This window comes from Podarcis vaucheri (genome assembly GCF_965113315.1).
Source record: "Podarcis vaucheri genome assembly, chromosome: 4".
NCBI lineage: Eukaryota > Metazoa > Chordata > Lepidosauria > Squamata > Lacertidae > Podarcis > Podarcis vaucheri.
Window position 1 is genome coordinate 21,700,844 of NC_138762.1, and position 27,887 is coordinate 21,728,730.

Sequence of the window (27,887 nt, forward strand, 5' to 3'; positions counted from 1 at the left end):
TGCGCAACACAATCCATACTATGGCTTATTTATGGTAGCTGCTGGGGTCTGCGATGAAGCCACGGTTTAAAACAAACTGTGGCTTAGCGTGACAATGCAAACTAGTTCATTGGAAGAGGAATTACGGCTCATGGACAAGCCTGCACTCCCTCTTTTGCATCTGGTAAATGTTACACTATGAAATTAAAAAAAAAAAAACAGAGGCAAGAGCAGGAAAAGAAATATATATTGTGTACACCACGCAAAGCTTCTCTCAAAACAGTGATTCGTCCTTTAAAAAACACCCCCAGAATGTATTCAAGTTTAAATAATCCCCAGTGGAAGCTTTCTTACGAATCTGCCTTTCTTCTCAACGACATTTAACAGACACAAGCCTGAATTCAAGCAATGAACTAGTCAAGGAACTGTATATATCAGGCAGGCCGGCAACATGTATTCCACTGTCCCATAGCCAATTCATATGACACTCAGTACTGAACCTGGTAAGATTTCACCACACACGGAACCAGCGGAGCAATTATTCTGGCGTACCTTGCCAAACACGTCTTTGCTTTTGTGGTGCAAGGTTGCGCTGAAAATTAACTGGAATTATATACCTCCAACCCAGTGGGTACTAGCACACAGACGATGCATCATTATAAAAACACACACAAGGCAAACGAAAGAAAGCAAACAATTCTCCTGCCCAAATTCAAAAACCCTTTCACGCACCCTTGTATATGCTAAAAGTAGAAAAATATTTTCCTCAAAAATTCAAGGCACATGCAACGTCAGATCATTAACAAAAATACTTTTCTCCCTGCCCAAACAACCTCATTCCACAAACTGAAGAAGAGCAACGTGAAAAAGGTTGCTTTTGGATTCACCTGCCATCTTGAAAACAGAAGCTTGATTTATTTGCTGAACAGAAGGACAATGTAACTTTAAGAGTGGTAGACAGAAGCATGTTCACAGCATTGTGTTCTGTTGTGGAGCCCACATCCCCTGATTTTCAGCGTGTAATGGCTAAGAAGTCACAACTTTTAACTAAGCTCATGTCTTCAGTCCCCAAGTAGGGACCAGTTGTGTAGACGGTCCTCAGAACTCTTCAGTGAAGGCACTTTGAAATTTCCAGCATCCTTGCGGAATCTGGGTCCACCATAATTTTACAGAAAGGTACACCCCCCCAAAAAAAGCAATTAAGCACCCAGTGTAGGCTCTGGACAGTTTAAAGCTTGTTTTCCGTAGGGGGAAGAGATTGCTTCTAAAAGCAGGAACAAGAGTGGGGTTTCATCTTTGTCTTCTGAGCGAAGACTTTAAATTATGGCATCGTGTTCATCACTGGAAAAAAGAAGACAACATTAAGTATTAAATTTACACTGATGAAGCATCACTCAATATATTGTGTGTAGCGGACCTTCTTAGTATACGGCTTACTTGTGGTGCTCTGGCTTTTCGGTTTTCATTGTTTTTATTTTGTAAAAAAATATTTTTTATTTTTTTCAATTTTCCAAACGAACATCCAATACAAATATCCCATCTGGCTTCCCTCCCCCAACTATCATGGTTCCTTCGGTTATAATTTTCTTACTGTATCTCCTCAATAGTCCAATTTTCATTTATTCTCTCACTATTTCTTAGTCAATCGTTTTAACTATGCGTTTTAAGATGATCCTATTTGTACACAATAATTTTCCCAACAGTTTACACAAACTCCCCGTTCTTTATTAAAAGTTGTTTCTTCCTGGTTTCCAATTCTTCCAGCGAGTTTCTGACATTTCAGAATAGTCCATTAGTTTCATCTGCTACTCTTCCTTGGTTGGAATGTTTTCCATTGTTTTTAACTGGTTTTAACTGTTTAGGGAAGCTTTTAATGTTTAATAGGTTTTCGTATTTTGGAAGCCGCCCAGAGTGGCTGGGGAAACCCAGCCAGATGGGCAGGGTATAAATAATAATAATAATACTAATAATACTACTACTACTACTACTAATAATAATAGTAATAATAATAATTTCAGTGTTAGTTGCTTACACTGTGACTAAAATGTCATAAACAGTAATAGACTCAAGCTACCTAGGGTATCTGTGACATCTAAGCAGTGAAGTTTTTTCATGACAGTCTTTCTCAATGCAGTGCTTGCCAGATGTTTCAGCCTAGAACACCCATCAGCCTCAGCGGATGTAGTTGTAGTCCAAAACATCTGGAGGGAACCCCCTTGGGGAAGGCCACCTTATGGGTTTGAGCCACAGTCCATGGGGAGTGATCACTGTTCAGCAGTGTGCACTGTACAGTTGGACCCAAGCCTTATTCTCTAGCATTTTCACTGAAAAAGATCCAGTAGCAGGGAATCCCAGAGGTTTACCATTAGATGGACTAATTATGTGATCTGGTATAAGGCAGCTGCTCATGTTTCTCAGGCCAAGACAGCTAGAGATAATGCTGCACTGTGAAGTGGAAAAGCAGGAAGTCACTGACCGATCAACGATTCTCAAGCCTGTAGGAAGGGAAGGGACTACCAACAGAGATCGAACCCAATTCATGGGTTCCCTCTCTTACAAAATTGGGTGGGGAAGGGGAGAGCAGCAGAATAGGCCCCCTGCGTCACAGTACTGTGTGCAGCCTTGTTGGTGGTGCCCCCACCAAGGTCTCCCTGGTTGGTGCCAACCCATGACAGAGCCCTTTTAGTGGTAGCTCCCTGCTTGTGGAATGTGCTCCCTAGCAAGGTGAGTCTGTCTTCATCATTATTAACCTTCAGGAGGAATTTGAATTTCCGTTTACCCAGGCATTTGGCAGCAGAAAAATACCGTCCCTGGCAAGTGGATGGAAGAATGTTTATAACTTCCTTTAGAACAGCAGTTCTCAACCTGTGGGTCCCCAGATGTTACTGGACTACAACTCCCATCATCCCTGAGCTCTGGCCTTGCTAGCTAGGGGTGATGGGAGTTGTAGTTCAACAACATCTGGGGACCCACAGGTTGAGAAAGGCTGCTTTAGAATGTTTTTTCTTTGTTTTCTTTTTCGATAGTTTGTCTATTTGATGCCCTGGGCTCCTTAGAGAGGAAGGGCGCGATATAAATTCAATCAATCAATCAATCAATCAATCAATCAAGCCATGCGTGGGTCTTCCCTCTGTCCACATACCCTCCCCAATCCTTCGTAACTGGCATTTCCCTACTTAATATGGGGGCAGAATTAGCGGACACATGAGGGATTTTTAAGCATTACTTTTAAAAAATGGGGGGGGGTATGAAGGAGCCAGCTACGTTAACAAAGAAAACATGTCAAGGATATATACATGTGCAAGCATGTCGGAAAGATCTTGCACACAGGCGTACAAATGTGCATGAATGAACTAGCAAAACACAGCTTGATAACTACAGCACATCAAAGCTAAGTGCAAGGAAACCTCTGGATGGTTGAGATTAGATGGACCCCGCCACCACTGAAGCCAGCCTTGGGCTGAGCATTCCATGCATAAATGGGAGTCTGGAACTGCAAATAAACAAATGCAAAGATAAAACAGGCTGAGCTCGCTGAGAAGGAATGGCAATGTCCGGCATGCCAATTCCTCTTCCTTTGTCCTAAAGATAGTTGACTTTGGAGCAAAGGTCTAATCCTCCCCCCACAGAAGAATGAGGAGGAGGTGCGCCCGGGACATGGCTTTGCACATTTTGAAGCAAGTGGAATAACGCACCTAGGCATCTAAAGGTGTGGGCAATTGTTGGCCCTCCAGATGTTGCTGAACTTCCCATCATCCCTGGCAGTATACCTGAAGGAGCGTCTCCACCCCCATCATTCTGCCCGGACGCTGAGGTCCAGCGCCGAGGGCCTTCTGGTAGGTTCCCTCATTGCAAGAAGCAAAGCTACAGGGAACCAGGCAGAGGGCCTTCTGGGTAGTGGCACCCGCCCTGTGGAACACCCTCCCATCAGATGTCAAAGAAATAAACAACTACCTAACATTTAGAAGACATCTGAAGGCTGTTCAGTGAAGTTTTTAATGTGTGACATTTTAATGTATTTTCCATCTTTGTTGGAAGCTGCCCAGAGTGGCTGGGGAAACCCAGCCAGATGGGCGGGGTACAAATAATAAATTATTATTATTATGCTTGCTAAGGCTGATGGGAGCTGTAGTTCAGAAACACCTGGGCATAAGATGAACTTGTTGGTCCATCTAGTATGTCACAGATCAGGCTTCCCCAAACTCAGCCCTGTTTTTTGGCCTACAACTCCCATGATCCCTAGCTAGCAGGACCTGTGGTCATGGATGATGGGAATTGTAGTCTCAAAACATCTGGAAGGCTGAGTTTGAGGAAGCCTGTCATAGATGACCCTTGGGTCCCTTCCAACTCTTATAATTCTATGGCATCCTGTTCTCAGTGGCCAACCACATGTATGGGGGCAAACTTGCCAGCAGGACACGAGTGCAGAAGTACTCTTTTGTGTGGTTTCCAGCAAACTGGTATTCAGAAATATGCAGCCTCTGACCAGAGAGGCTGAGTATAGCCACCATGTCTTTATTATTATTATTATTATTATTATTATTATTATTATTATTATTATTATTATTCTGATTGGGTTACCCCGGCCATTCTGGGCAGCTTCCAACAATACAGTGGTGCCTCGCAAGATGAAAAGAATCCGTTCTGTGATTCTCTTCGTCTAGCGGTTTTTTCGTCTTGCGAAGCAAGCCCATTGACGGATTAGCGCTTTTAGCGGCTTTTCTGCTGATCGGATCAGCTGATAAGCGGCTTAGTGGCTTAGAAAAATGGGGGGAAAGGGGAAAAAACCAGCAGGAACTCGCAAGACATTGTCGTCTTGCGAAGCAAGCCCATAGGAAATTCGTTTTGTGAAGCACCTCCAAAACGGAAAACTCTTTCGTCTAGCGAGTTTTCCGTCTTGCGAGGCATTCGTTTTGCGGGGCACCACAGTATATGAAAAACGTCATGAAACATCAACCCTTAAAAACTTCCCTGAACAGGTCTTCTAAAAGTCAAATAGTTGCCTATCTCATTGACATCTGATGGCAGAGTTTCTACAAGGTGGTGCCACCACCAAGAAGGCCCTCGGAGCTGGACCTCAGTGTCTGGGCTGAAAGATGGGGGTGAAGATGCTCCATCAGGCATACTGGGCCGAGGCCGTTTAGGGCTTTAAAGGTCAGCACCAACACTTTGAATGGTGCTTGGAAATGTACTGGGAGCCAGTGTAGATCCTTTAGGACCTGTGTTATATGGTCCCGGAGGCTGCTCCCAGTCTGGCCTCCAAGAACTTATGCAAGAAATCTGAAGGGCTGAAAGTTCCCCACATCCAATCTAAAGAGCTCACCAACACACTGCTAAACGTTCAGAGTCCAACAGCACTGCTGAGGAGTTTAGCTTTGCTCAAGGGCTAACGCAAGAAGCAATTCTGAAGCAAGACGGGGCTACGTGCACATTCGTAAGGTGGGGATTTTTTACGAACAGCGGGGAGGGACGGAAGTTTATCGCTGATAAGCAGCAGAAGCTAAGAGGGCAGCAAGGTGGCTGAAGGAGTTCAAAAGAGGGGATGTCACAGAGAGCCTGGCCTCTCCCTTTGCCGAGAAAAATCAAAGGAAGCCATCAAACGAAATGAAACGAAGCAAGCAAGCAAACAAACAAAAAAAGGGCTTTCATGGTTAGACAGGAGAACAAAGCAACGTGGCGTTCATGCGAGTCTTGCCTAGAACAGGGACAAAAACTGCAGCATGGATGAAAACACAGGCAGGCATTTGGGTCACTAGAGTACTTGTTCTTGCGCTGCATTAAATGTGTGAAGATTGTGAGCCCAGTCTAAGGGGGACACCAGGAGGGTGAATCTGCAATCAAAGGCAGTATAATGCCATTTTGGGGGCCCAGGAGTTCTGCAAAAATGTTGCAGGAGGATACTAGCACAGCACTGCCAGGGCACACACAATGGGCTGTGTTCAACTAACTACAAACCACGGACCTTAATGAACCTCAAGTCCTGCCCATTAACTCCAGTGGGTCTACTCTGAGTGTGAGCAGCACCGAATACCACACCTTATACTTTGGATGCTCACTGGAGCCAGGCAGGCTGTGAATGCAGAGTGCTGCCTTGCACTGTGCCAGACAATTTAGATCCATTTAGATCCGTTCGTGGGCAATGACTCCCCAAGGTTTCATACACGGAGGTGGCCAGGATCAAACCTGAGACCTCTCAAGTTTGTTTGTTTTGTTGGAACTTATTAGTCACAAAAAAAGTGATCTCAAAGCGACTCACAATGTAATACAAAAATTAAAACCAACATAATCTAGGTCAGCAACGAAACACTCCACTGACCGCTACATACATGGTTCGGTACTGGACGCCCCGTTTTGCGTGGTACGTCCTGCATCCGATGTAGCCAACCGCAAGAAGTCCCAGCGTCAAGACGATGCCGCCGATGAAGCTGCCTGCGCTGAACCCTGAGGATGAGACTTGAGCCGCTGCACCTTTGGGAGTGACTGAAAGAAGACAGACAACCAGCCGACATGCTTATTATACGAGGTGCATTCCCCAAAGTTTTATGCCCCAGAATGCTGAGCAATAGCCATGGCACCAGGGCACCATTTCACACCGTTATGGCTTCCCCCAAAGGACTCTGGGAAGTGTAGTTTGTGAAGCATGCTGGGAGTTATTAGAGAGACCCCTTACAGAGCAACAAGACCCATAATTCCCTGTGAAGAGAGACTGTTTGTTGAACTATTCTAGGAATCACAACCAAAATACCCTCCTTTTAAGAGAGTCCTGCCCTTTGGAGCAACGGTCCTCTTCGGTGTGATGGTACTTCAGGTATTTGGAGGGTGCTATCATGTCCCCCACTCCACCCTGGTCCTCATCTTCTCCAGTCTAAACATGCTGCTCCTTCAGCCCCCCTCATAAAGGAAAGGTAAAGGGACCCCTGACCATTAGGTCCAGTCGTGGCCAACTCTGGGGTTGCGGCGCTCATCTTGCTTTATTGGCTGAGGGAGCCAGCGTACAGCTTCCAGGTCATGTGGCCAGCATGACTAAGCCGCTTCTGGCGAACCAGAGCAGCGCACGGAAACGCCGTTTACCTTCCCACCAGAGTGGTACCTATTTATCTACTTGCACTTTGACGTGCTTTCGAACTGCTAGGTTGGCAGAAGCAGGGACCGAGCAACGGGAGCTCACCCCATCGCGGGGATTTGAACTGCCGACCTTCTGATCGGCAAGCCCTAGGCTCTGTGGTTTAGACCACAGCGCCACCCGCATCCCTTCAACCCCCCTCATAAGACCACTTTATATAGCATCTTCACTGCCTTCCTATAAGCCTGTTCAGATTTACCTGCATCATTCTTAAAGTGTGGCATCCAGAACCAATTACAGTACCCATGACAATGTCTGACCAGTGCAGAATGAAGTCTATCGGTTCGCATGACTTCTTTTACTGCAGTCAAATCACACCACTGACTGGCTACAGTCCCAAGAGCTTTATGACATGTCTTCACCCCTGCTTTTAATCTCGTCTTTATCATTTTTCCACCTCCCTTTTTCTGAGGGGCTTTAAAAAGATGAGGTCCTTAGAAGACTGCCCGAATGAACCTTCGTACCTTATTTCTCACAACCAACTCTCAACTTGGCCCTGCGTACCTGAAAGAGCGTCTCCACCCAAATCATTCAACCTGGACACTGAGGTCCAGCTCCGAGGGCCTTCTGGCGGTTCCCTCATGGTGAGAAATGAAGTTATGGGGAAGCAGGCAGAAGGCCTTCTTGGTAGTGGCACCCGCCCTGTGGAACACCATCCCATCAGATGTCAAGGAAATAAACAACTATCTGACTTTTAGTAGACATCTGAAGGCAGCCCTGTTTAGGGAAGTTTTTAATGTTTGATGTTTTATCGTGTTTTTATATATGCTGGAAGCCACTCAAAGCGGCTGGGGTAACCCAGTCAGGTGGGCGGAGTACACATAATAAAAATATTACTATTATGATGGAACAATTCCATGAAGGATAAGTCTATCGAGGGCTACTAGTTTTCAGGATCTTTTCCTTTCCTACTGGACCGTAGCTGCAGATCAACACGTACCTGTCGCAGAAGCAGAAGGCAAAGTAGCCTTGGAAGTCCCTGTGGTCACATTAGGAGACACAGGTTTCACTGTGGTGGGCTTTGCGCTTGTTTTATTTTCAGGGTGGGCACTGGTGCTTACGTTGGTTCCGACTGTGGTGGCAGGAGCAGTAGGGGTTGTTGCGTTTGTCACATTGTGGGCAGGAGTGGTAGCATTCGGTTTAAGAACACCTGCGGACATGGCAAAACAGTAGGTTTTTTCTTTTTTCTAAGTTTTTATTATTATTATTATTATTATTATTATTATTATTATTATTATTATTATATTTTAGTAATACAGAAAAAAATGCACCCTATAGGTGCAAAGACATACAAAAATAAGGCTACTATTTACATATAAAAAATCCTTCCCACCCCCTTATCTTCCCACCACCACACCCTTTGACCCCCCTCCACAACATCTCGACTTCCTTATCTTACACATTCAATACCATCATTGCATTTTTTAAATTTTAAATTTTGATCTCATTATGACATTCCTAATTAATAATTTCTACTTTACTCCTTTAATCTAAGCATATCAACATAATCTTTCTTGAACAATGTTTGTCCATGTATTCTTCGAAACACTGCCATTCTAGTCTGAGTTTTTGGTTTGTCTGTCTTATGTATGGCATTAGCTTTGCCATTTCTATAAATTGACTTAATTTGTATAGCCAGTCTTCTTTTGTGGGTATTACTTCGCTCTTCCATTTACTGGCATATAGTATCCTGACAGTGACTGTAGCATGTAAGAAAATTCCTTTCTTTTTCTGCAGTATGTCTTTTCCCAATAAGCCTAATAAATATGTCTCTGGTTTCTTTTGTAAGTACAGTGGTACCTCAGGTTACAGATGCTTCAGGTTACAGACTCCGTTAACCCAGAAATATTACCTCGGGTTAAGAACTTTGCTTCAGGGTGAGAACAGAAATCGTGCTCCGGCGGTGCAGCGGCAGCGGGAAGCCCCATTAGCTAAAGTGGTGCTTCAGGTTAAGAACAGTTTCAGGTTAAGAACGGACCTCCGGAACGAATTAAGTTCTTAACCCGAGGTACCACTGTATGTTTTTAACAATTTTTTTTAGTTCTTCATAAATCATACCCCAGTAGGTCTTGGTTTTTTCGCAGTTCCACCAGATATGGAACAATGTTCCTTCCATTTTTCCATATTTCCAGCATAAATTAGACAAATTTATGGCAAAACAGTAGTTTTATGACTACCCAGTAGCCAATGTTAAAAAGAGACTACATGGGACTCGATTTAAGCAATAATTCATTATTATTTTTTAATTCTGCAGGAATTTATTATTCTTTATTCAATTTGCCTACCACCCTACAGGGGGGTCAACTTGAATAAAATACTGGGGGGAGCAGAGCTGCATAACTGGTCACATGACGCGATGCACGCTGGAGCTGATGGGATCCAATAGACTGAGCCGGCATAATAATGTTGTGTATTTAGAGACTGCACTCCACATTTTCACGAAGACCTTCCCCAATCTCACCCCCCCATGGTGTTTTGCATATCAAACTGTTGCTTACCACTTAGCAAGGACTCAATGAAGATAAAGTAACAGATGTCAACCAGAACTTGTGAAACGACATTCCGTTCCCTTGTTTTAACCTTGGGGAGCCAAGCTGAGCCTTTGGGAAGGAGACCCACAAACACCTCCCCCATCCCTTTCCGCTGCAGCTGAATTTTCATCAACGGGAAGAAGATGGATTGCATCAAGAGAGCAGGGAATCAAATTCACATCAAGTATGCATTCCTTAGTGATGTGTTTTGAAAAGCAGGTAGAAAATAGCGCAGCAGCTTGAACAAAGGTATGCGCTGCCTGTTACACTAAAAAGCAGCCTTGGTCAATGTTGATTGATTCCTGGTAATTATCCACATTTTGGGAGGATACCGAGAAAATTCAGTGGATTCTCAGGAATTTCCAAGCATCTTTTCCCAATCTTCAAATTTCTTTATTTTTGCTATTATTTACATCAGAGGTGGGGAACCTCAGACCTGGAACTCAAGGCTCTATCTGACCCTTAGGACTAACCTATTGTACAAATGAAAAACAAAACAAAACATTTGTTGCCCCCTGGCGTGTGACCACTGAGGTTGTTCAGGGCTCATGACCCCGATGCCTAACACCACAAATACTGAATTAGATTTTAATTGTTTTGCTTAAGCTTTCTGTCAAGATGGCTACTGTTTGTATGTTCTTTGCTATATTTCAGATAATGTACCTTTAAATTTCCTGTAATTCTATGTGATTCACTGCACATGTTGAGATCCATTTTAATGCCAACAGCATCAGCTTACTACACTTTTTAATGATAGCTGATCCATGGCCATTTAATGTACCTTTGGGGACTATTAATTTGGTATGTATTTATTATTGGTTGGTTAACATGCAGGCCTGCCATTTCTTTCACTGGTTTTCATTTCATATTATTGCTAGGTGATGAAGATTTATCACGGAAACAGTTCATTATCCTGGAAGAACTGTACTGTCTGCTGCTGTGCTTGGAGCATCCTATTGCGATGTTTGGAGCACCCATCATCTCACATTTGTAGGATATTGACTGTGGAAAGGTACAGTGGTGCCCCGCAAGACGAATGCCTCGCAAGACAAAAAACCCGCTTGACGAAAGGGTTTTTCGGTTTTGCGTTGCTTCGCTAGACGAATTTCCCTATGGGCTTGCTTCGCAAGACGAAAACGTCTTGAGCTTTTTTCTTAAAGCCGTTTGAAGAGGCGCAGTTGCGACGGACCGTGCTTCGCAAGATGGACCGTGCTTCACAAGACGAAAAATGCGGAACGAATTATTTTCGTCTTGCGAGGCACCACTGTATTCTGCCTCCATTTCAGTGATCTCTGATAGTGACTTACCACTCCTACCATTCCTGTTCATGGAACATTTATTTGATTCTTATTCGTTTGTGACTCCATGCACATATTATATTATATGTCTTCGGTTTGTGAATTTTGAAACAGTATAGCGTTATAAAAATATTGTCAGTATCTTATGAGCCGATGTATTGCTTGTTCTTCAGTGTGTTCTGTTTTGCAACACAGGGCACTTTTTTTGGTACCTAACAACACAAGCCTGAACAAATTGTTGCATGCCAAGCTGACCAGAGTTCAGTACAGTGGTACCTCTGGTTAAGAACTTAATTTGTTCTGGAGGTCCGTTCTTAACCTGAAACTGTTCTTAACCTGAAGCACCACTTTAGCTAATGGGGCCTCCCGCTGCCGCCACCACACAATTTCTGCTCTCATCCTGAAGCAAAGTTCTTAACCCAAGTTACTATTTCTGGGTTAGCGGAGTCTGTAACCTGAAGCGTATGTAACCCGAGGTACCACTGTAGCCATGTTTTAGTGAGGGGGAAAGGCCTCTTTTCAAACAAGAAGCTAACAGGCCTGTTGCAGAAGCTGCTCTGACTCATTTTGCAGCAAACCTTTAAAAAGGAAATACTTCAGCACCCTGCAAGCTGAGGTTTCTCAAGTGAAACTGCACACATCCTCAAACAAGTCTCATCCCATCCATCTCTCGCGTTGTACAAGAGTGCGCATAATGACCCCCCCAATGCAAAAGACAGTGTTAATTAAGGCTTGCTAGCCATCGGGCTCTTCCACTGATGTACTCACCTTGCAGCAATTAGGAAGCGTTGTTCCTTTGCAAAGCATGCATGAAATATAGGAACACATCAGACACATGAGGCAGACATGGAAAGCAAAGCCCTCCAGAAAAAGGATGGCCTTCACTAAACATCGAAATGTGCTCTCTTTTGGGTGTGTGTGTGTCAATATGTGCTTTATTTCATGCAGCACTTTCAATGCTCGTGTTAAACCCGCAACGAGTCACACTGTTTAGTCAATAAAGGTAAAGGTACCCCTGCCCGTACTCTAGGGTTGTGCGCTCATCTCACTCTATAGGCCGGGAGGCAGCGCTGTGCGCAGACACTTCCGGGTCACGTGGCCAGCGTGACAAGCTGCATCTGGCGAGCCAGCACAGCACACGGAACGCCGTTTACCTTCCCGGTGGTAAGCGGTCCCTATTTATCTACTTGCACCTGGGGGTGCTTTCGAACTGCTAGGTTGGCAGGCGCTGGGACCGAACGACGGGAGTGCACCCCGCCGCGGGGATTCGAACCGCTGACCATGCGATCGGCAAGTCCTAGGCGCTGAGGTTTTACCCACAGCGCCACCCGTGTCCTTGTTTAGTCAATACAACAGGTCAATGTAGATGCTTGAAGGTCCTTGAAGGTCCTCAAATAGGTGTGAGAACATTTCACAGATAGGTGGAGAGCATTGACGAGTCTATCACAGGGAATGTTTGTGTTTGTGCATAGAGAAGGAAGTGGAACCACAATTCCTGCCCCTCCCTCACTACTTTAATTTATTTTATTTATATCCTAGCTTTTCTCCAAAGAGCACAAAGGTGGTATACATTGTTCTTCCCCTTTATCAGTTAACCCCCCAAACAACCCTGTGAGGTCAGTTAGGCTGAGAGGAACTGACTGGCCGAAAGTCATCCAATGGTTGAATGGGGATTTGAACCCGGGTCTCCCAGGTCCGAGTCTGACATCTGAACCACTACACCACACTGGGTCTCCAAAACAGATATGCCAGAAATGCAGTTTGAACCCACCCCTCCATCCGGAGACCAGAACACCCAACACACAGGTTAAGGCTGTTTCTTGGTTCCCTCTTGGAACATGTACAAAGTTCTGAGATAAAAATATCAACATTTAGCGTGTGCGCGCACACACACAGCCTTGAGGAATGGGGCTGTGGGTCAAATTAAGCTCAATACTTTTCAATTGCCAAGCTCGTTTTGCAAATACAACGCTTGAACCTCAATCACGTAATAAAATATCAAGGTTTACAAGAGCAGCAAAATTAATCCAAACCGGACTTAAGCAACAACACAGAAGACAAAAGTAGCATCAGAGCGTTCAAAAAGGAGGGAGGACAAATAATAGAATATAGAGAAGAAAGCGTTTCACAAATAAAAGGCAACTTTTGCTTTTTGCCAGTGAAAGGCATAGGAACGATGACTTGCGCCACATCTTGCCTTAACTCGCACATGGCAACATGCCCAGCTGTGGTTTCTCCAAAGCAGGTAATTAATCTATGATGAAACATTGAAAAGCTGGGTTGTTGTTTTGAGTTAGGGGGGTCCCCTCCCCCCTTTTCATTTTTTTGGCCCCCGGTACCTTTGTTCTAGGTCCAAAAACAGAAACTGGAGCTTGATGTTTGGAACCAACAGCTCCAAAAGAAACGTTTCTCAAAAGTCAGCAGAATAATTAAAAACGAACCAATCAATCAACCCTGCAACTTTAGATCAGGGTCATAGATTTGAGCCCCCCCAATGGGAGAAATTTCCCTGCATTACAGGGGATTGGACTAGATGATCGTCATATTCACTTCTAACGCTATGATTCATGGGCGTCGGGTGAGAAAGAAAATAACTTTTAAAAAGTTCTTCTGAATAACAATAAGGTCGTTGGAGTGCCACGTGTGGATTTCATTGGGTGCTGGGCACATAGGGAACTCAGTTACTCTTAACTTGTATGTATTTGGGCTTTAGATACAGGAATGCATATCATTAGATCGTTTTCAATGTTCTTAATGTTTATATTTTTAATTGCATTATTTTATTATGCTTTTGGTTTGCCGCCTTGGGCTCCTTTGGAAGGCAGGATACGACAGGATAGGCTAGGATAAGATAAATAAATAAATAAATAAATACAGCTTAAAATACAACTGCGGATGTCACTCCAGAATATAACAACACACCATTATTTCAGGCATGCACTTTAAACCATCATGGCTTCCTCCGAAGGGTTCTGGGAGATGTAGTTTGTGAGGGGTGCTTAGAGTTGTTAAGAGACCCCCATCCTCCGAGCTGCAATTCCCAGAGTGGTTTAATGATCAATCTCAGAGGAAACTCTGGGAACTGTAGCCCTGTGAGCCAGATACCTGCATCCCAAGGCTCTTAGCCATAGGGTTGCTCCCTAAATGGAATAGCTTGCAAGGGTGCTTTATTGGAATTGCAACCTGAAGACTCTCAGCCAAATAATAATAATAATAATAATAATAATAATAATAATAATAATAATAATAAAAAATCTGACCTGCCCAATGTGTGAAAAGTATATCAGTCATTCCTGAGCAGCAACTTCAACAAGGATGTCCTTGACATCTTCAACACAATCCTTCTTTCCCAATGCCAGTTACGCAATTACTCAGAACAGAGAAGCAACCCCCCTGCCACAAGCCGTTTGGATAAGCAAATCATTTGCCTTGGATTTGGGGGCCACAGATGCAAGTGCTTTCATCTTAGTAAAGCAGAAGGGAAAAAAAATCAAGTAGAGACCTACTTGTTATTGAACTTGAATGGGGAGCTGCGGAAGTCACGTTCGGTCCTGCAGCAGTCACTGAAACAAACACACATAACATAGTGATAAATACATTTGCATTATTTTACCTTTCAAGTCTGAGAGGTGGGCAGAACCCATCCACCTATTAAAGTTGCCTGCCAGAGGTGGGGGAAGCTAGGATTCAAAGTGTTGGTGCTGACCTTTAAAGCCCTAAATGGCCTCAGCCCAGGATACCTGAAGGAGCATCTCCACCCCCATTGTTCTGCCCGGACACTGAGGTCCAGCGCCGAGGGCATTCTGGTGGTTCCCTCCCTGCGAGAAGTGAGGTTACAGGGAACTGGGCAGAGGGCCTTCTTGGTAGTGGTGCCCGCCCTGTGGAACGCCCTCCCATCAGACGTCAAGGAAATAAACAACTATCTGACTTTTAGAAGACATCTAATGTCTTAGAGGGACGCGGGTGGCGCTGTGGGTTAAACCACAGAGCCTAGGACTTGCTGATCAGAAGGTTGGCGGTTCGAATCCCCGTTACGGGGTGAGCTCCCATTGCTCGGTCCCTGCTCCTGCCAACCTAGCAGTTCGAAAGCACGTCAAAGTGCAAGTAGATAAATGGGTACTGCTCTGGCGGGAAGGTAAACGGCGTTTCCGTGCGCTGCTCTGGTTCGCCAGAAGCGGCTTAGTCGTGCTGCACCTAATGAAGCGGCTTAGTCATGCTGGACACGACTGGACCTAATGGTCAGGGGTACCTTTACCTTTACTAATGTCTTAGAAGGCAGCCCTGTTTAGGGAAGTTCTTAATGGTTGATGTTTTATCGTGTTTTTGATATTCTGTTGGGAGCTGTTGGGGTAATGGCTGGCAGGCAAGGAGGGCGACCAGGCAAATGACATCAGGCATGCCAGCCCGTCTCTCTGGTCTGTGTGCCACTCCTGAAATCCATCATTCTTCTTCCACGATGAGATTCTGTGACTCATGTCCGGAGACACTGAGCACACGTTAGCAGAGAAACAACATCAGCAGAATCCAGGCCTGAGGTGTGAGCACTAAGCTAGTTTATTTATACATACAAATCAGGACAAAGGAAAACATGGCTTCTCTCCTTCTTGCTCTCAGAGAGAAGAAGGAAACATAAGCAATACAGAACGGAACATCCGTTCACAAGACTCCGACAATCAGTGCTGGATTGTAAAACACAGACATGTAATTAAAACAATCCCACATGTCTGTACAGTGGAGGAATGGAATGCCAACAGGAGCTGCCCAGAATGGCTGGGGAGGCCCAGCCAGATTGGGGGGGGGGGTATAAGTAATAAAATTTTATTATCATCATCATCATCATCAGATCTAGGTTGCCAGCTGTATCCACATCCTCGGCCCTGATCTTGCTCAACCCCATGCTAAACACAAGAATCTTGCAACTACAAGTACTATGGTGAAAGGCTCAGAAAGCTTGGGACATTCACGACAATTTCCAGGAGCTTGGATTTGGCAACGTTAACACTATGAACCGAACCGGTCCGAAAAAAACATCTTTACGCCTCCAGCCTAGGTCTTAACGCTCTGAGATTTTGTACATACGCTGAAACAGAATGTGCCACTGTGTCATATGTAATGTCTTGTGACAATTAAGTTATCGTGTGATGGGATCTGTCTTGCCCATGAAGAGGAGTTTCTCTGGAAATGTACTGTATGTTCGATGAATATCCTGTTTGAAGGGCCTTTCACCAGAGCAATGAAATCTTACACAAACTTAATTGCGAGAAGATCCCATTGACCCCGGTGGGATCTATCTGGGGCTACACTGAGTGTGGCCCAGTTCAGACATCACATCATTCACCATGCTTTATTGGAAAAAAGCTTTGCGTCTTTGTGCTTTCTCACCATTAACCGCTGGCCCCACACTTTCCTTTGAGAAGATATTGTGGTTTGCTGAACCGTTGTCAGTGACATCCGAATCAGGAAATGGATAAGATTTAGATTTCTTAGCCTTGTTGGGGATGGGGACCCTGTGGCCCTCCAGATGTTCTGGATTACAACTCCCATCTTCCTTGACTACTGGCTGTGCTGGCTGGTGCTGATAGGACTCCAGCCACCTCTGCAGGAGGTCTACCTGTTCCCCATCCCCAACTTAAACCATCGTTTCCCTGTTTGGTTGCCACTTGAACAAACCACAGTATCCTCCCTAAAGCCAGGAACATGAGGGGAAGGGCAGAGCACATAGACATTTCACCCCCAGTATCTCTCTCCCAACGCTTTTAGGAACAGAGGGCAAGGCAGGGGTGCCTGGGCAACCTCCAGAGACCAGCTTTGGGATAAACACAGCAGCATGCAGATCTGTACGTAGGCAGTCTGTTCTCCTGGACTGCTTGCTAAGAGCTTCTGCAACCCACGCTAGGTGTGCGGTAAGCGGATTGTCATGCCCTGCCCCCAAAAAAGGACTAAGCGGAAAAAGGAAGAGATGCAGATTAGATAAAGGCTATATGCAGAGCTTTTATAAGGAGAGAGGGCAAAATACTGCAGTTAGGAATTAGCACTCTGCTAAACACAGATTCCTATGTTGGCTGGGCCACTGGAAAAGCAAAAGCATCCCTCTTCCATTTGCCTATGCCAGGAGAGGGGAACATGCTGTTTTCCCCAAATAAATTGGTAAAAATAAAGAAATGAAGGTTTCGGGAGGGGGGGGGTAAGTCACAGAAAAGAGCAAAATGAGAAAACCTGGTCACCTTTTGTAAGGTATATGAAGCAGAAAACTCCCTTCTCACTGCCAAGATTTTAAAAAATGAGACATGGACAGTGGTACCTCAGGTTAAGAACTTAATTCGTTCTGGAGGTCTGTTCTTAACCTGAAGCTGTTCTTAACCTTTGGTACCACTTTAGCTAATGGGGCCTCCCGCTGCTGCTACACTGCACAATTTCTGTTCTCAGCCTGAAGCAAAGTTCTTAATCCGAGGTACTAATTCTGGGTTAACAGAGTCTGTAATCTGAAGTGTCTATAACCCAAGGTACCACTGTAATCATGTGTGTAGATGTGCATATGTTAAAGGTAAAGGGACCCCTGACCATTAGGTCCAGTTGTGGACAACTCTGAGGTTGCGGCGCTCATCTCGCTTTATTGGCTGAGGGAGCCGGTGTACAGCTTCCGGGTCATGTGGCCAGCATGACTAAGCCGCTTCTGGCGAACCAGAGCAGCGCACAGAAATGCCATTTACCTTCCCGCTGGAGCAGTACCTATTTATCTACTTGCACTTTGACGTGCTTTCAAACTGCTAGGTTGGCAGGAGCAGGGACCGAGTAATGGGAGCTCACCGTCATGGGGATTCGAACCACCAACCTTCTGATCAGCAAGTCCTAGGCTCTGTGGTTTAACCCACAGCAGTCGCCATATTTCAAAAAGTGAAAATCTGCACACAAAGGGTGTTGAGCTATTTTTAAGGAATTTTGCCAAAATATATGCTTCTGACATGGGTGTGTGTGTGTGTACACACACACGCACACACACATATACGTGTTCTATGGGGAACTGGCTTAAGGCACCAGCGCCATTGCCAAACCAACTGTGTAGCAAACATGACACGAAGGCTGGAAACATCAGCTCTGCCATGTGACAACTGGACACCATCATTTTCCCCAGCTGTAACAAAACATGTCTCTCCTGCACTGGTCTCTACAGCCACAGCAGGCACTAAACTCTCCAATAGTTTGACTTTACCGCCAAAGGCACACTCCTCCATTGTCTCTTGAGACAGATGAGTGCCATCATATATATATGAGAATGGGATGATACTATAAATTATAAAGCACGTTTAGGCAAACTAAGGCCCAGGGGCCGGATCCGGCCCAATTGCATTCTCAATCCGGCCCACGGATGGTCCAGGAATCAATGTATTTTTACATGAGTAGAATGTGTGCTTTTATTTAAAATGCATCTCTGGGTTATTTGTGGGGAATAGGAATTCGTTCATTTCCCCCCTTCAAAATATAGTCTGGCCCCCCACAGAGTCTGAGGGACAGTGGACCAGCCCCCTGCTGAAAAGGTTTGCTGACCCCTATTATAAAGCGTTGCAGACTAAATTATAAAAGTGATTTGCTTCTAGTGATGTGTTTATTTATAGCAATTCTTAAATAATAAAGTTAGAACTGTGACCAGATTCATATTATATGTGAGTTTTATAAGTGCATGCATATTAGTATCTATTTATATGTTTATGACAACACAAAATAAAGAAAATAAATAGAAATTCGGAATGCTGGCTTTCTCGACAAGGGGTTCAATGCTGTTAATCATTCTGATGATTCATTCAACCGGTACTTTCCCAAACACAGAAATTACACCTGTTGCTTTTCTCCACCTGTTAAAGAAGTCTGCCCTCCTTTTTAAGTTCTGAAGTGTCTGTTGACACTAGGAATCTGGGGCACTGTCTTGTTTCCATACCCACAGAATAAGGTGCATGTCTTGCCCTCATGATGTCTGTGTCTTTATTTTGGAGATGTGGCGAGGGATCAAGGGTCCAACTTATGCCGCAGGGCACAGTGAAATTGCAGGCTGTTATGCTCCATATCTAATTCACCCTTTTCAAATACCTCTAAGAATCTCCAGGCATTTTTGGTAATACTCATGGCATGCAGAAAATCTCTCCTCCACCCCATCACTTTCCCCCTTGCCCCCCCCCCACTCAGGAATCTCCAAAATTAAAATTGCTCTCCTGGCTTTTAGCCCTCCTTCTAAGGTATAATGTGAATCCCCCCCCCTTAAAGAAAGCTTTACCTAGGTACCTGGGACACCTGTGAAATGACTGTAGGGTGGCCCAGAGACAAGTTAAGCAGGTGTCACTCACCCTACCACTGCAAAATCACCTTGGGAGAAGCTGCAAGGTTTAAAGCAGGCATAGGCAGGCAAACTCCACCCTCCAGCTGTTTTGGGACTACAACTCCCATCATCCCTGACCACTGGTCCTGTTAGCTAGGGATGATGGGAGTTGTAGTCCCAAAATTTCTGGAGGGCTGAGTTTGCCTACACCTGGTTTAAAGCAAAGAGGGGACAAAGCTTAATTTCAAAATACAGTGGAACCTCAGTTTTTGAGCATCTCAGAAGCCGAATGTTTTGGAAGCCAACCGCCGAAAACCCGGAAGTAATTGCTTCCGTTTTCGAATGTGCCCTGAAAGTCGAACGGATTCCACTGCAAGTTTTTCTCTTTTTTCTCAATGGATTTTGCCGACTGCCCATTGCTCCTCGGTTTTCGAATGTTTCACAAGTTGAACGGCCTTCCAGAACAGATTACGTTCGAAAACCAAGTTTCCACTGTAGTGTTTTCGGAAGAGGAGAGGGAGCAAGTTACACCCTGGGAAAACTGGTTTTAAGAGGGGTTTAAAAATGCAATGAACAATGTTTTCCAATATAATCTGCAGTGTAAATCTTCCACTTCCTCCTAAGGCTGTTTCCTGCAATTGTTTCCCCTACTGCTATTCTAACGCTTTCTATGCCTATGTGGTGAGCAAGACCACTTGGCAATGCTACCCAATTCGATTTGGCTGCCTGCTGTTGTTTCTGAGCACAGACAAAACCAGTTCAGAGCACTATTAATACATCCGGCACTGGCTGCATGAGATCCTACTCAATTGGGGATCATTATTCTCCCCTACCAGTCAATGACACCCATGCAGCGTGAGAGCTGTGCTTCCTAAAGAAGCAAACTTTTCCGTCTTCCTTTGCAGCAATTCGGGGAGTTACCCAAAGGGATGCCTTTCTTACACTGATGAAAAAATTCACAAGATATCCCCCTTTGGCTCAGCCCTACTAACAATGTTTCTGCAGTTCACTGAAGTGGTGAAAGTATGATTTTTATCAGTGCTTCTCAAGCTATCTGATGTGCTGGAGTGGGATTTCCCCCACCCAATGGGCCAGGAACCAGTCCCAAATTTGGTCCTTGAAGCATCCCACCCAACCTGTAGTGAAGACATTGCGGACCAGCACTGGTCCATGGATGACACTGTTTCACAATATGTAAGAATAGCAACACTGATGGATCTGTTGGTTCCTATACAGATGCTGCTCTCTGGCACACAAGCTTGAGAAAGATTGTTGGAACAGTAAACTAAAATACACGGGGAGGGTGGAAAAGGAGTAGAAAGACAGAGGGAAGTATATCAGGAGCCAAGCATAACACTGGATGCATCGTTGTGGTTTTTAAAAGTTCTAGCAAAAACTTGCAAGCTGTGTTTAAATTGTCTGTTTACCTCTTGTCAAAAACCTGCAAATCCCCAAACCTTTTCAAAGCTACTTGACTTTTCTGGTAGACGTTACAGGAAATGCAACCACCTAAAATGGCTGATGCACATCCTTTTCGTTCTGTCTACTTCACCTCGTTTACCTTGTGTCACGATGTTCTGCACTTGCCTGCATATAAGGCTCACATTTTTATCTGCTAATTTTGGGGGTGGAGAAAATACAACAGGCCACATTGTCCCCAGTGAGATGAGTTCCACTAGACATCACCTAGACTTGCAGTGGCCATTTACAACCCACTTCAGGCTGGGCCTTGAGACGAGCTCAAAGGGTCATAAATTCTTTTTAGCTACAGGAAGGCAAGCTATGTTTATTACTAGCAAGTTCCCCCCCTTTTCACAAATGAATCCTGAGTCAGTGTTAGAAATTCAGATATAAAAACTAGGCACCAAATGGCTCCTTCTACCAGGTTTGCTGTCGCCAAAACAGAATGCCTAGTTGCCATTTTGGGGGCAGACGGCTCGGAAGTTGTATTTTTCAATAGGACTTTTTGGTTCCTGTAATTAATTCCGATTGTGCAGATAAACTATCACTGTTAGAATTCTACAGGATGTGTTGCTACTCCAGATTCAAGGAGGCACATACCTCCAGATGATATAGACGCCGGGCACTATCCTGACACTCAGCTATCTTCACTTGGTTGCAAATGGCCAATATGCAAAATGCGCCTGGCAAATTTCAAAAGCTGCCTGAGATGCTACATCTATTTCAGAGCAACTGTGCTACGTCCCTCAGCTGCTAGATATTTCACAGCACATTAAATTTAGCAGAGTTCCCTTCAGGCTTCTCAAGGGTCAAGGAAGACTGATTTACAACCCAGAAAGAGATAATGTAATCTTGAACTATCTTCTTAGCCAATATTTTCTACCTAGGTCTTTTCCAAGGTCAGGCCAGCTGTTCCATCAGCTCCATCTGTGTGGGGCTGATTCATCCGAGTCTTATATAGCAGCAAGATCACTGAAATCATCCAGAGGAACTACGTTAGTTGCCCCCCCGTGTTTCAGAAAGTTGAGTGTTTAGCGCCACTGGTTCCATGCTGTGGAACACCTTTGCAGCACACACCTGTCAGGCACCCCTACCTTTTGATTTTCAGGCATCTCTTCAAGACTTTTTTTTTTAATGTCAACAGGCCAATTCAGCAGCTTAAACTTTCAGGAGGAGCCAGCCATTTTTATGCATATCCTGCATTGCTTTTAATGCTTTAATTGTGTCTCTTTTGAAGGGTTTTTGGAGAGGAGGAGTACAGTGGTACCTCTGATTACGTACTTAATTCGTTCCGGAGGTCCGTTCTTAACCTGAAACTGTTCTTAACCTGAAGCACCACTTTAGCTAATGGGGCCTCCCGCTGCCGCCACACAATTTCTGTTCTCATCCTGAAGCAAAGTTCTTAACCCAAGGTACTATTTCTAGGTTAGCGGAGTCTGTAACCTGAAGCGTATGTAACCCAAGGTACCACTGTACCTGTGGTAGGGGGCATGTCATGCTCCTTCTGGGGTAGCTTGCCCAGCCTTGGTCCCCTACCCTGCACTCAGCTCTCACCTGTGGCTCACAGAAGCTGTCAGCGTGCAACGGAGGCCACACCTCGGAAATGGCTTTGACTGGCTAGCTAAACCAGGTGAGGGGTAGCCGACTGGTCTCAAACCCTTGGTGAGGGACTTCCCCTGCATGCAAAGACAGGCTCTGGTGAATTGAGCTGACAAGACCAATAGTGGCCCGAAGAAGGTGGTTTATGCACTTGCTGTAGAGGGAAGTGAGGGCCAGATGGGGCTCATCAACCTGGGAAGGCAGCCCATCCAGGAGAAGGAAAACCTTGATCCTCAACCTCTGCTGCCCTGCGAGGTATTTTAGGGGGAAGAAAAGGTCAAGGAGTAAACCCTATGCAAATCTGGAGTATAGAGTCCCTAAGATGGCTGGAGGGTGCCTTGTACACCTCCTTCAGGCAACTCCTCCAGCCAAGCTGGTACCGAACGTGCTGCTCTGCTTTCCTTTGGACCACATCAAGGAGTGATGGCAAGGAGTCTTGCCATCTGGGCAGCCCAGAAACTCCATGCGCACTGCCCAGGCTTGTGCCCCAGAGAGGTCCCTTCGGTGCTGCTAATGCAGCCATTTAATTTCACTCCCGGAGGCGCACTCCACTCTCTCTCGAGACAGATGGATGCCAACAATCTCTCTTGTAATTTTTGTTGTATATATGATATATGAGGAGCAGTCTCTAAATGGTTTTTTATACATCAACCACTTCTATATTCTCAGGGGCTCTTCTACCCTCCAGGCACTAATCTGGGGACCAAATGACCCAATGTCCTTGTGGATACTCAGACTTGTTGGCACGATCAGTCTGGCAGGTTTTACAGCACATGCCCCCTGATGGTGTGGGGTCACCGACTCAGGTGCTGAGCACCAACTGCGGTTCCTCCAAGTTCCCCTAAAGACACGAAGGCAGTGGACCGTTGCCTTCTTCCTCCAATGCAAGTGAGAGCGCAACACAGATGCATAGCATGTCATGCTAAATTTAAACCATGGTACACTGCAACATGCATGATCTGCAGCAAACTCAAGGTTTGGTACCCCCCTCCATCCTCTTCTGCATCTGGGAGAAAGACTTTGAAAAATTAACTTTTGGTTTTGCCCAAACCAGGAACCATGGTTAACAATACCTATGGCTCATTAAAGGAAGCCAGCTGCGCAATCTATGGTTTAAAGTTGGTTTAACAATTAACAGCAGTCGGTTTCAAAACAAGACCATTTTAAACCATAGCTTATGAAGCTGGATTCTTTAAACCAGGCATAGCCAAACTTGGCCCTCCAGATGTTTTGGGACTGCAACCCCCATCATCCCTAGCTAACAGGACCAGTGGTCAAAGATGATGGGACTTGTAGTCCCAAAACATCTGGAGGGCCAGGTTTGACTATGCCTGCTTTAAACTAATCATGGCCGGTGTTAATCACGGATGAAGCAGGAAGCCATGGTTGACTAAAAGCAAAAGTAGAGCTTCCTACATAAATACAGTGGTACCTATGGTTACGTACTTAATTTGTTCTGGAGGTCCATTCTTAACCTGAAACTGTTCTTAAGCTGAAGCACCACTTTAGCTAATGGGGCCTCCTGCTGCCGCTGCACGATTTCTGTTCTCACCCTGAAGCAAAGTTCTTAACCCGAGGTAATATTCCTGGGTTAGCGGAGTCTGTAACCTGAAGCGTATATAACCTGAAGCGTATGTAACCCAAGGTACCACTGTAATGCTAATACTAATTATTGCCCCTAAAAGTAGACCTTGTCATTAAGATTTAGTAGGTCAAGCTATTCTAGCCTTTGGCAAGCCGGTGCCCTTCAGTCCAGATGTTTTCAATCACAGCTCTCATCAGCCAGGCTGTGCTGGAGGAGCCTGATGGAAGTTGTAGTTAAAAACATCTGGAGGGGGCCAGGTGGGCAAAAGCTGCTCTAGAAAGCAACACTTGCCCTTTGTTGGCAAATAAATGAGAGAACAGAGTTTTGATTGGTGAGATTCTTATCTTAGCAAACATGTCTTAAGATCTGCAGGCCTTACTTGGAAGGGTTTACTTCCAAGCCAATGTTTTGCCTCAGCATGTCAGTCTTTTGTTTACATGCTCTGGCCTTTGCTATGATGGATCACGAAGTGCTTGCAGTTTACACTTCATCCCCCAAGATCCTCCCAAGGGCTAGAAATGAAACGACCCTCTTTCTTTTGGTAGCAACAACAAGACCACGCTGTTTGTTACTCACGGAACTGCAATAAAGCCACACAGACTGACACAAACCTCAGTGACCTCAATCCTCCCTAAACCTATTTTCCAACAAGAAGCAAACTGCTTGCTTGGTGGTAGGTCAATTTCTGGCTGCGTTCACACGAAGGTCCCTTTGTCGTGCAAGAAAGGATGTCGGAACGGGATGGAAGAAAGGCGTCCCAGTTCTATTTGCTCTGAAAACATGAAACAGCGTCTAAGACCCATTGCTCCATCTGTTCTGGCACTGTCTATTATGACAGGCAGGGATTTGGGGACCGTCCAGACCTGCTATCCCCTCCGTTTTTGTTTTGTTTTTTTTAAGCTGAGATTTGGTTTAGAACTGCGCTGGAACCGAACCGGGGACCTTCTCCGTGCAAAAATTAAAATAAAAGCACGTGCACTTCCTTTTCTGCGGCCGGCCATGCAACCTAGACGGCGCGCACAACACACAAACGAAAGTTACCCCGAGGTCTCCAAATAACTTTCAGGGTTAAGAAAGCGGGGGCTTTTAAAAACTGGCGACCCCACTTCTTGAGCTGAGCCGACTCTGCGGCGGGAGGAAGGGGGAAACATTACAAAAATCCGTGCAAGTTCCCGCTTGCAACAGAGAGGGAAATGAGCAAACCTTCTTCCGACGCATCCCTTTCCGAAAAGCAGAGGGCGTGGGAAGGCGCGCGCGAGGGGACCTGATCCGTGGAGAGGAGCAAAGACAACTTTCCCTTTTTCTCTCGCTCGCGGCGGGGGGGGGGTCTTCCCCGCCCCCGGAGAAGAAGTAAAAAGGCGACTTACCCGACTGGGCGGCAAAGCAGACGAGCAGCAGCGCGGCCCCCAGCAGCTTCTTCATGGCGGCCTCGTGGAGAGGGACGAGAAAGCGAGGAGAACAAGGTCGACGAAGAGGAGGCGATCGCAGGCGCTGCTCTCCGACCCCACGCGGTTCTGCTCCTGCCCCTGTTGCTGCGAGGAGCCGCGGGGCTCTCTTCCCACGTGACGGGCTAGGAGGAGGCTGGGCGGTGGATGCGGGCCTGGGCGGGGAGCCCGGAGTGGCGCGCCATTGGCCTTTTGTCTCCGGCGCGCCCCGCCTGGAGAGGGAGAGCCTGGCCACTTGCAGCGCCGAGCGCGAGCAAGGGGGAGGGAATCGTAGCATTTGGGTGGGGCCTCGAGGGTCATCTAGTCCAGCCCCCCCCCTCATACCTCCCTCCCCGCGCGATGCAGGCATCTTTCGTCCGACGTGGGGATCGAACGCGCAACCCTCGGGAGGTTGTGGACTCTCCTTCCTTGGAGGTTTTGAAGCAGAGGTTGGATGGCCATCTGCCACGGATGCTTTAGCTGAGTTTCCAGCGTCGCAGGAGGTTGGGCTAGATGACCCTTGGGACCCCTTCCAACTCTGCAGTTCTGCGAAAATTCTCACGCTCTGCGGACTGAGCGAAGGAAGGAGGCGGTGGTTGCAAAAGTTGTGCATGAAGGAACAGCGGCTATTGTTGATTAAGAGCAACAGGGTCAAAACCTGTGGGAGGAAAACTATGAATCCCCGTGACTGGTGGTGGTGGAATAATAATAATAAAATAATAATGGCTGGGTGTCCTAAATCTTCCATCATTTGGCTTTGTTGCCTGCCCATGAGTTCTAGCGTTATGAGGGAGGGATAATAATAATAATAATAATAATATATAATTTATTATTTATACCATGCCCATCTGGCTGGTTTCCCCCAGCCACTCTCTTTCCTCTTTCTCCATGCCATTGTACAGTCATACCTTGGGTTACAGACGCTTCGGGTTGTGTTTTTTTGGGTTACGGACCACCGAAACCCGGAAGTACCAGAACATGTTACTTCCGGGTTTCGGCGGTCGCGCATGCGCAGAAGTGCTAAATTGCACTTTGCACATGTTCAGAAGCGCCGAATTGCAACCCGCGTGTGTGCAGACGCGCCACTGTGGGTTGCAAACTCTGTGGGTTGCAAACGTGAATCCTGCACAGATCACGTTCGCTACCTGAGCGTCCACTGTATAAGCTGCTAACTCACCTTTTCTCATCATTACAGAAATATAACAAGTGGTCATAAGCAATAGAGAAAAGCGTATCAAGAAGTATACAATAAAATGAAACGGGCCCAACGTAAAAAAAAAAAGTCTGGCACTATTTTATTTTATTTTTTTGCAAAAAAAATGTAATACCAAGAGCAGCAGAAAGTAAGCTCCTTGAAAATTAATTCTTGACCCCCAACATTAAATCCTTAAACAACATCCCCCCCCCAAGCGTCTGTAAGCATCCTCTAGCAGGTCCTGCAGGCCTCACAACAAGGATGACCGCTCGCTTCTGCAGCATTTTTGTAGCTGGAGTCAGTCAGGGCCCTCCCAGGCCTGGTGGAAACAGGCTAGCAAGGCAGGGAGCAGGTCTTGTATCAGTCAGTCAGTCAATTTTATTGTTTATAGCCAGTGGCCATCGCAATACAGGATGAGCACAAATCACACAGCTACAAAACAAAAGACGTTGCATGGACTTGCAACAAAGATGGTCTCTCTACAGTTTCTTGAAAATAAAATCTTTAAACTGGATGTGGACTACTTGAAATAGACCCGTAGTCGTTATACTGTTCAGACACCGGGCCCCTCTTTAACCCAAACAAGGGTTTGGGGACTCATTTATTGTTCTTCTTATTATTTTTGACCCCTGTATCTTTCTGGTGGTTGTGCTACTGCAATACACCTTTGGCCAGGCCTAGCAGTGGGTACCATGGCATCTTCTGAAGGCCCATGAAATGATAGGACCGACATCATCAACATCATGATTATAGTATTTGCATGTCTCCTGTCCACAAAAAGGAACATGCTCTAAGCAGTTTACAGCAAAGAAAAAAAGGAATACGCCTCAAAACCAATGGTTGCAAGAGGAGTTTCGTAATAACATAATAAAACAGGAACATGACCGTGAAAATAGCAACATGCAAGAAAACATTTCGGTACTATAAATACAGCAAGATTACACTCACAACATTGCATCTCCTGGTAACAGCAAAACAGCTGGATGGTATCACCTTGGTCCTAGAAACAGCCAGTGTTAGAAACTGGGATAGAAAAGCTAGGAGCCAAATGGCTTCTGGGACCAGGGTTATGGGTGCCAAAATAGAATGTCTATGTCCAGAATGCCTAGACTGGGGTTGGGTGGTGGGCCACAATTTTCATTTATTATTTTGATGAGCATGAATTAATACGCAATTCACAAGAAGTGACACATTGTTAATATCACACTTTTAGCAGAAATTGTTGATACATGTTTAATTTGGTGTTTTCAGTAAAAATATTGGTACCATACTTGAGTTTTCAAAGCACTCTGTTTAACATATTGTCTAGCCTAGCTTATACCTTGAGGCTTCAAAGCTCATACGTTTCAGTAATCCTTGAGTGTCAGCCAGGCGCAAAAAATGG

The 27,887-nt window shown here is 45.5% G+C and overlaps 1 protein-coding gene across 1 annotated transcript; it reads right to left on the reverse strand.

The window, feature by feature from the left end:
• Positions 1 to 209: 209 nt before the first annotated feature.
• TMEM123 (transmembrane protein 123) lies at positions 210 to 25,606 on the reverse strand (the record flags this gene model as incomplete). The annotated part of the gene is made up of 5 exons (XM_082219583.1): positions 210 to 1,320; positions 6,306 to 6,459; positions 8,043 to 8,252; positions 14,438 to 14,494; positions 25,252 to 25,606. 5 exons carry the CDS (start codon positions 25,604 to 25,606, stop codon positions 1,296 to 1,298), a joined length of 801 nt encoding a protein of 266 aa, XP_082075709.1. The 3' UTR covers positions 210 to 1,295.
• Positions 25,607 to 27,887: the final 2,281 nt, after the last annotated feature.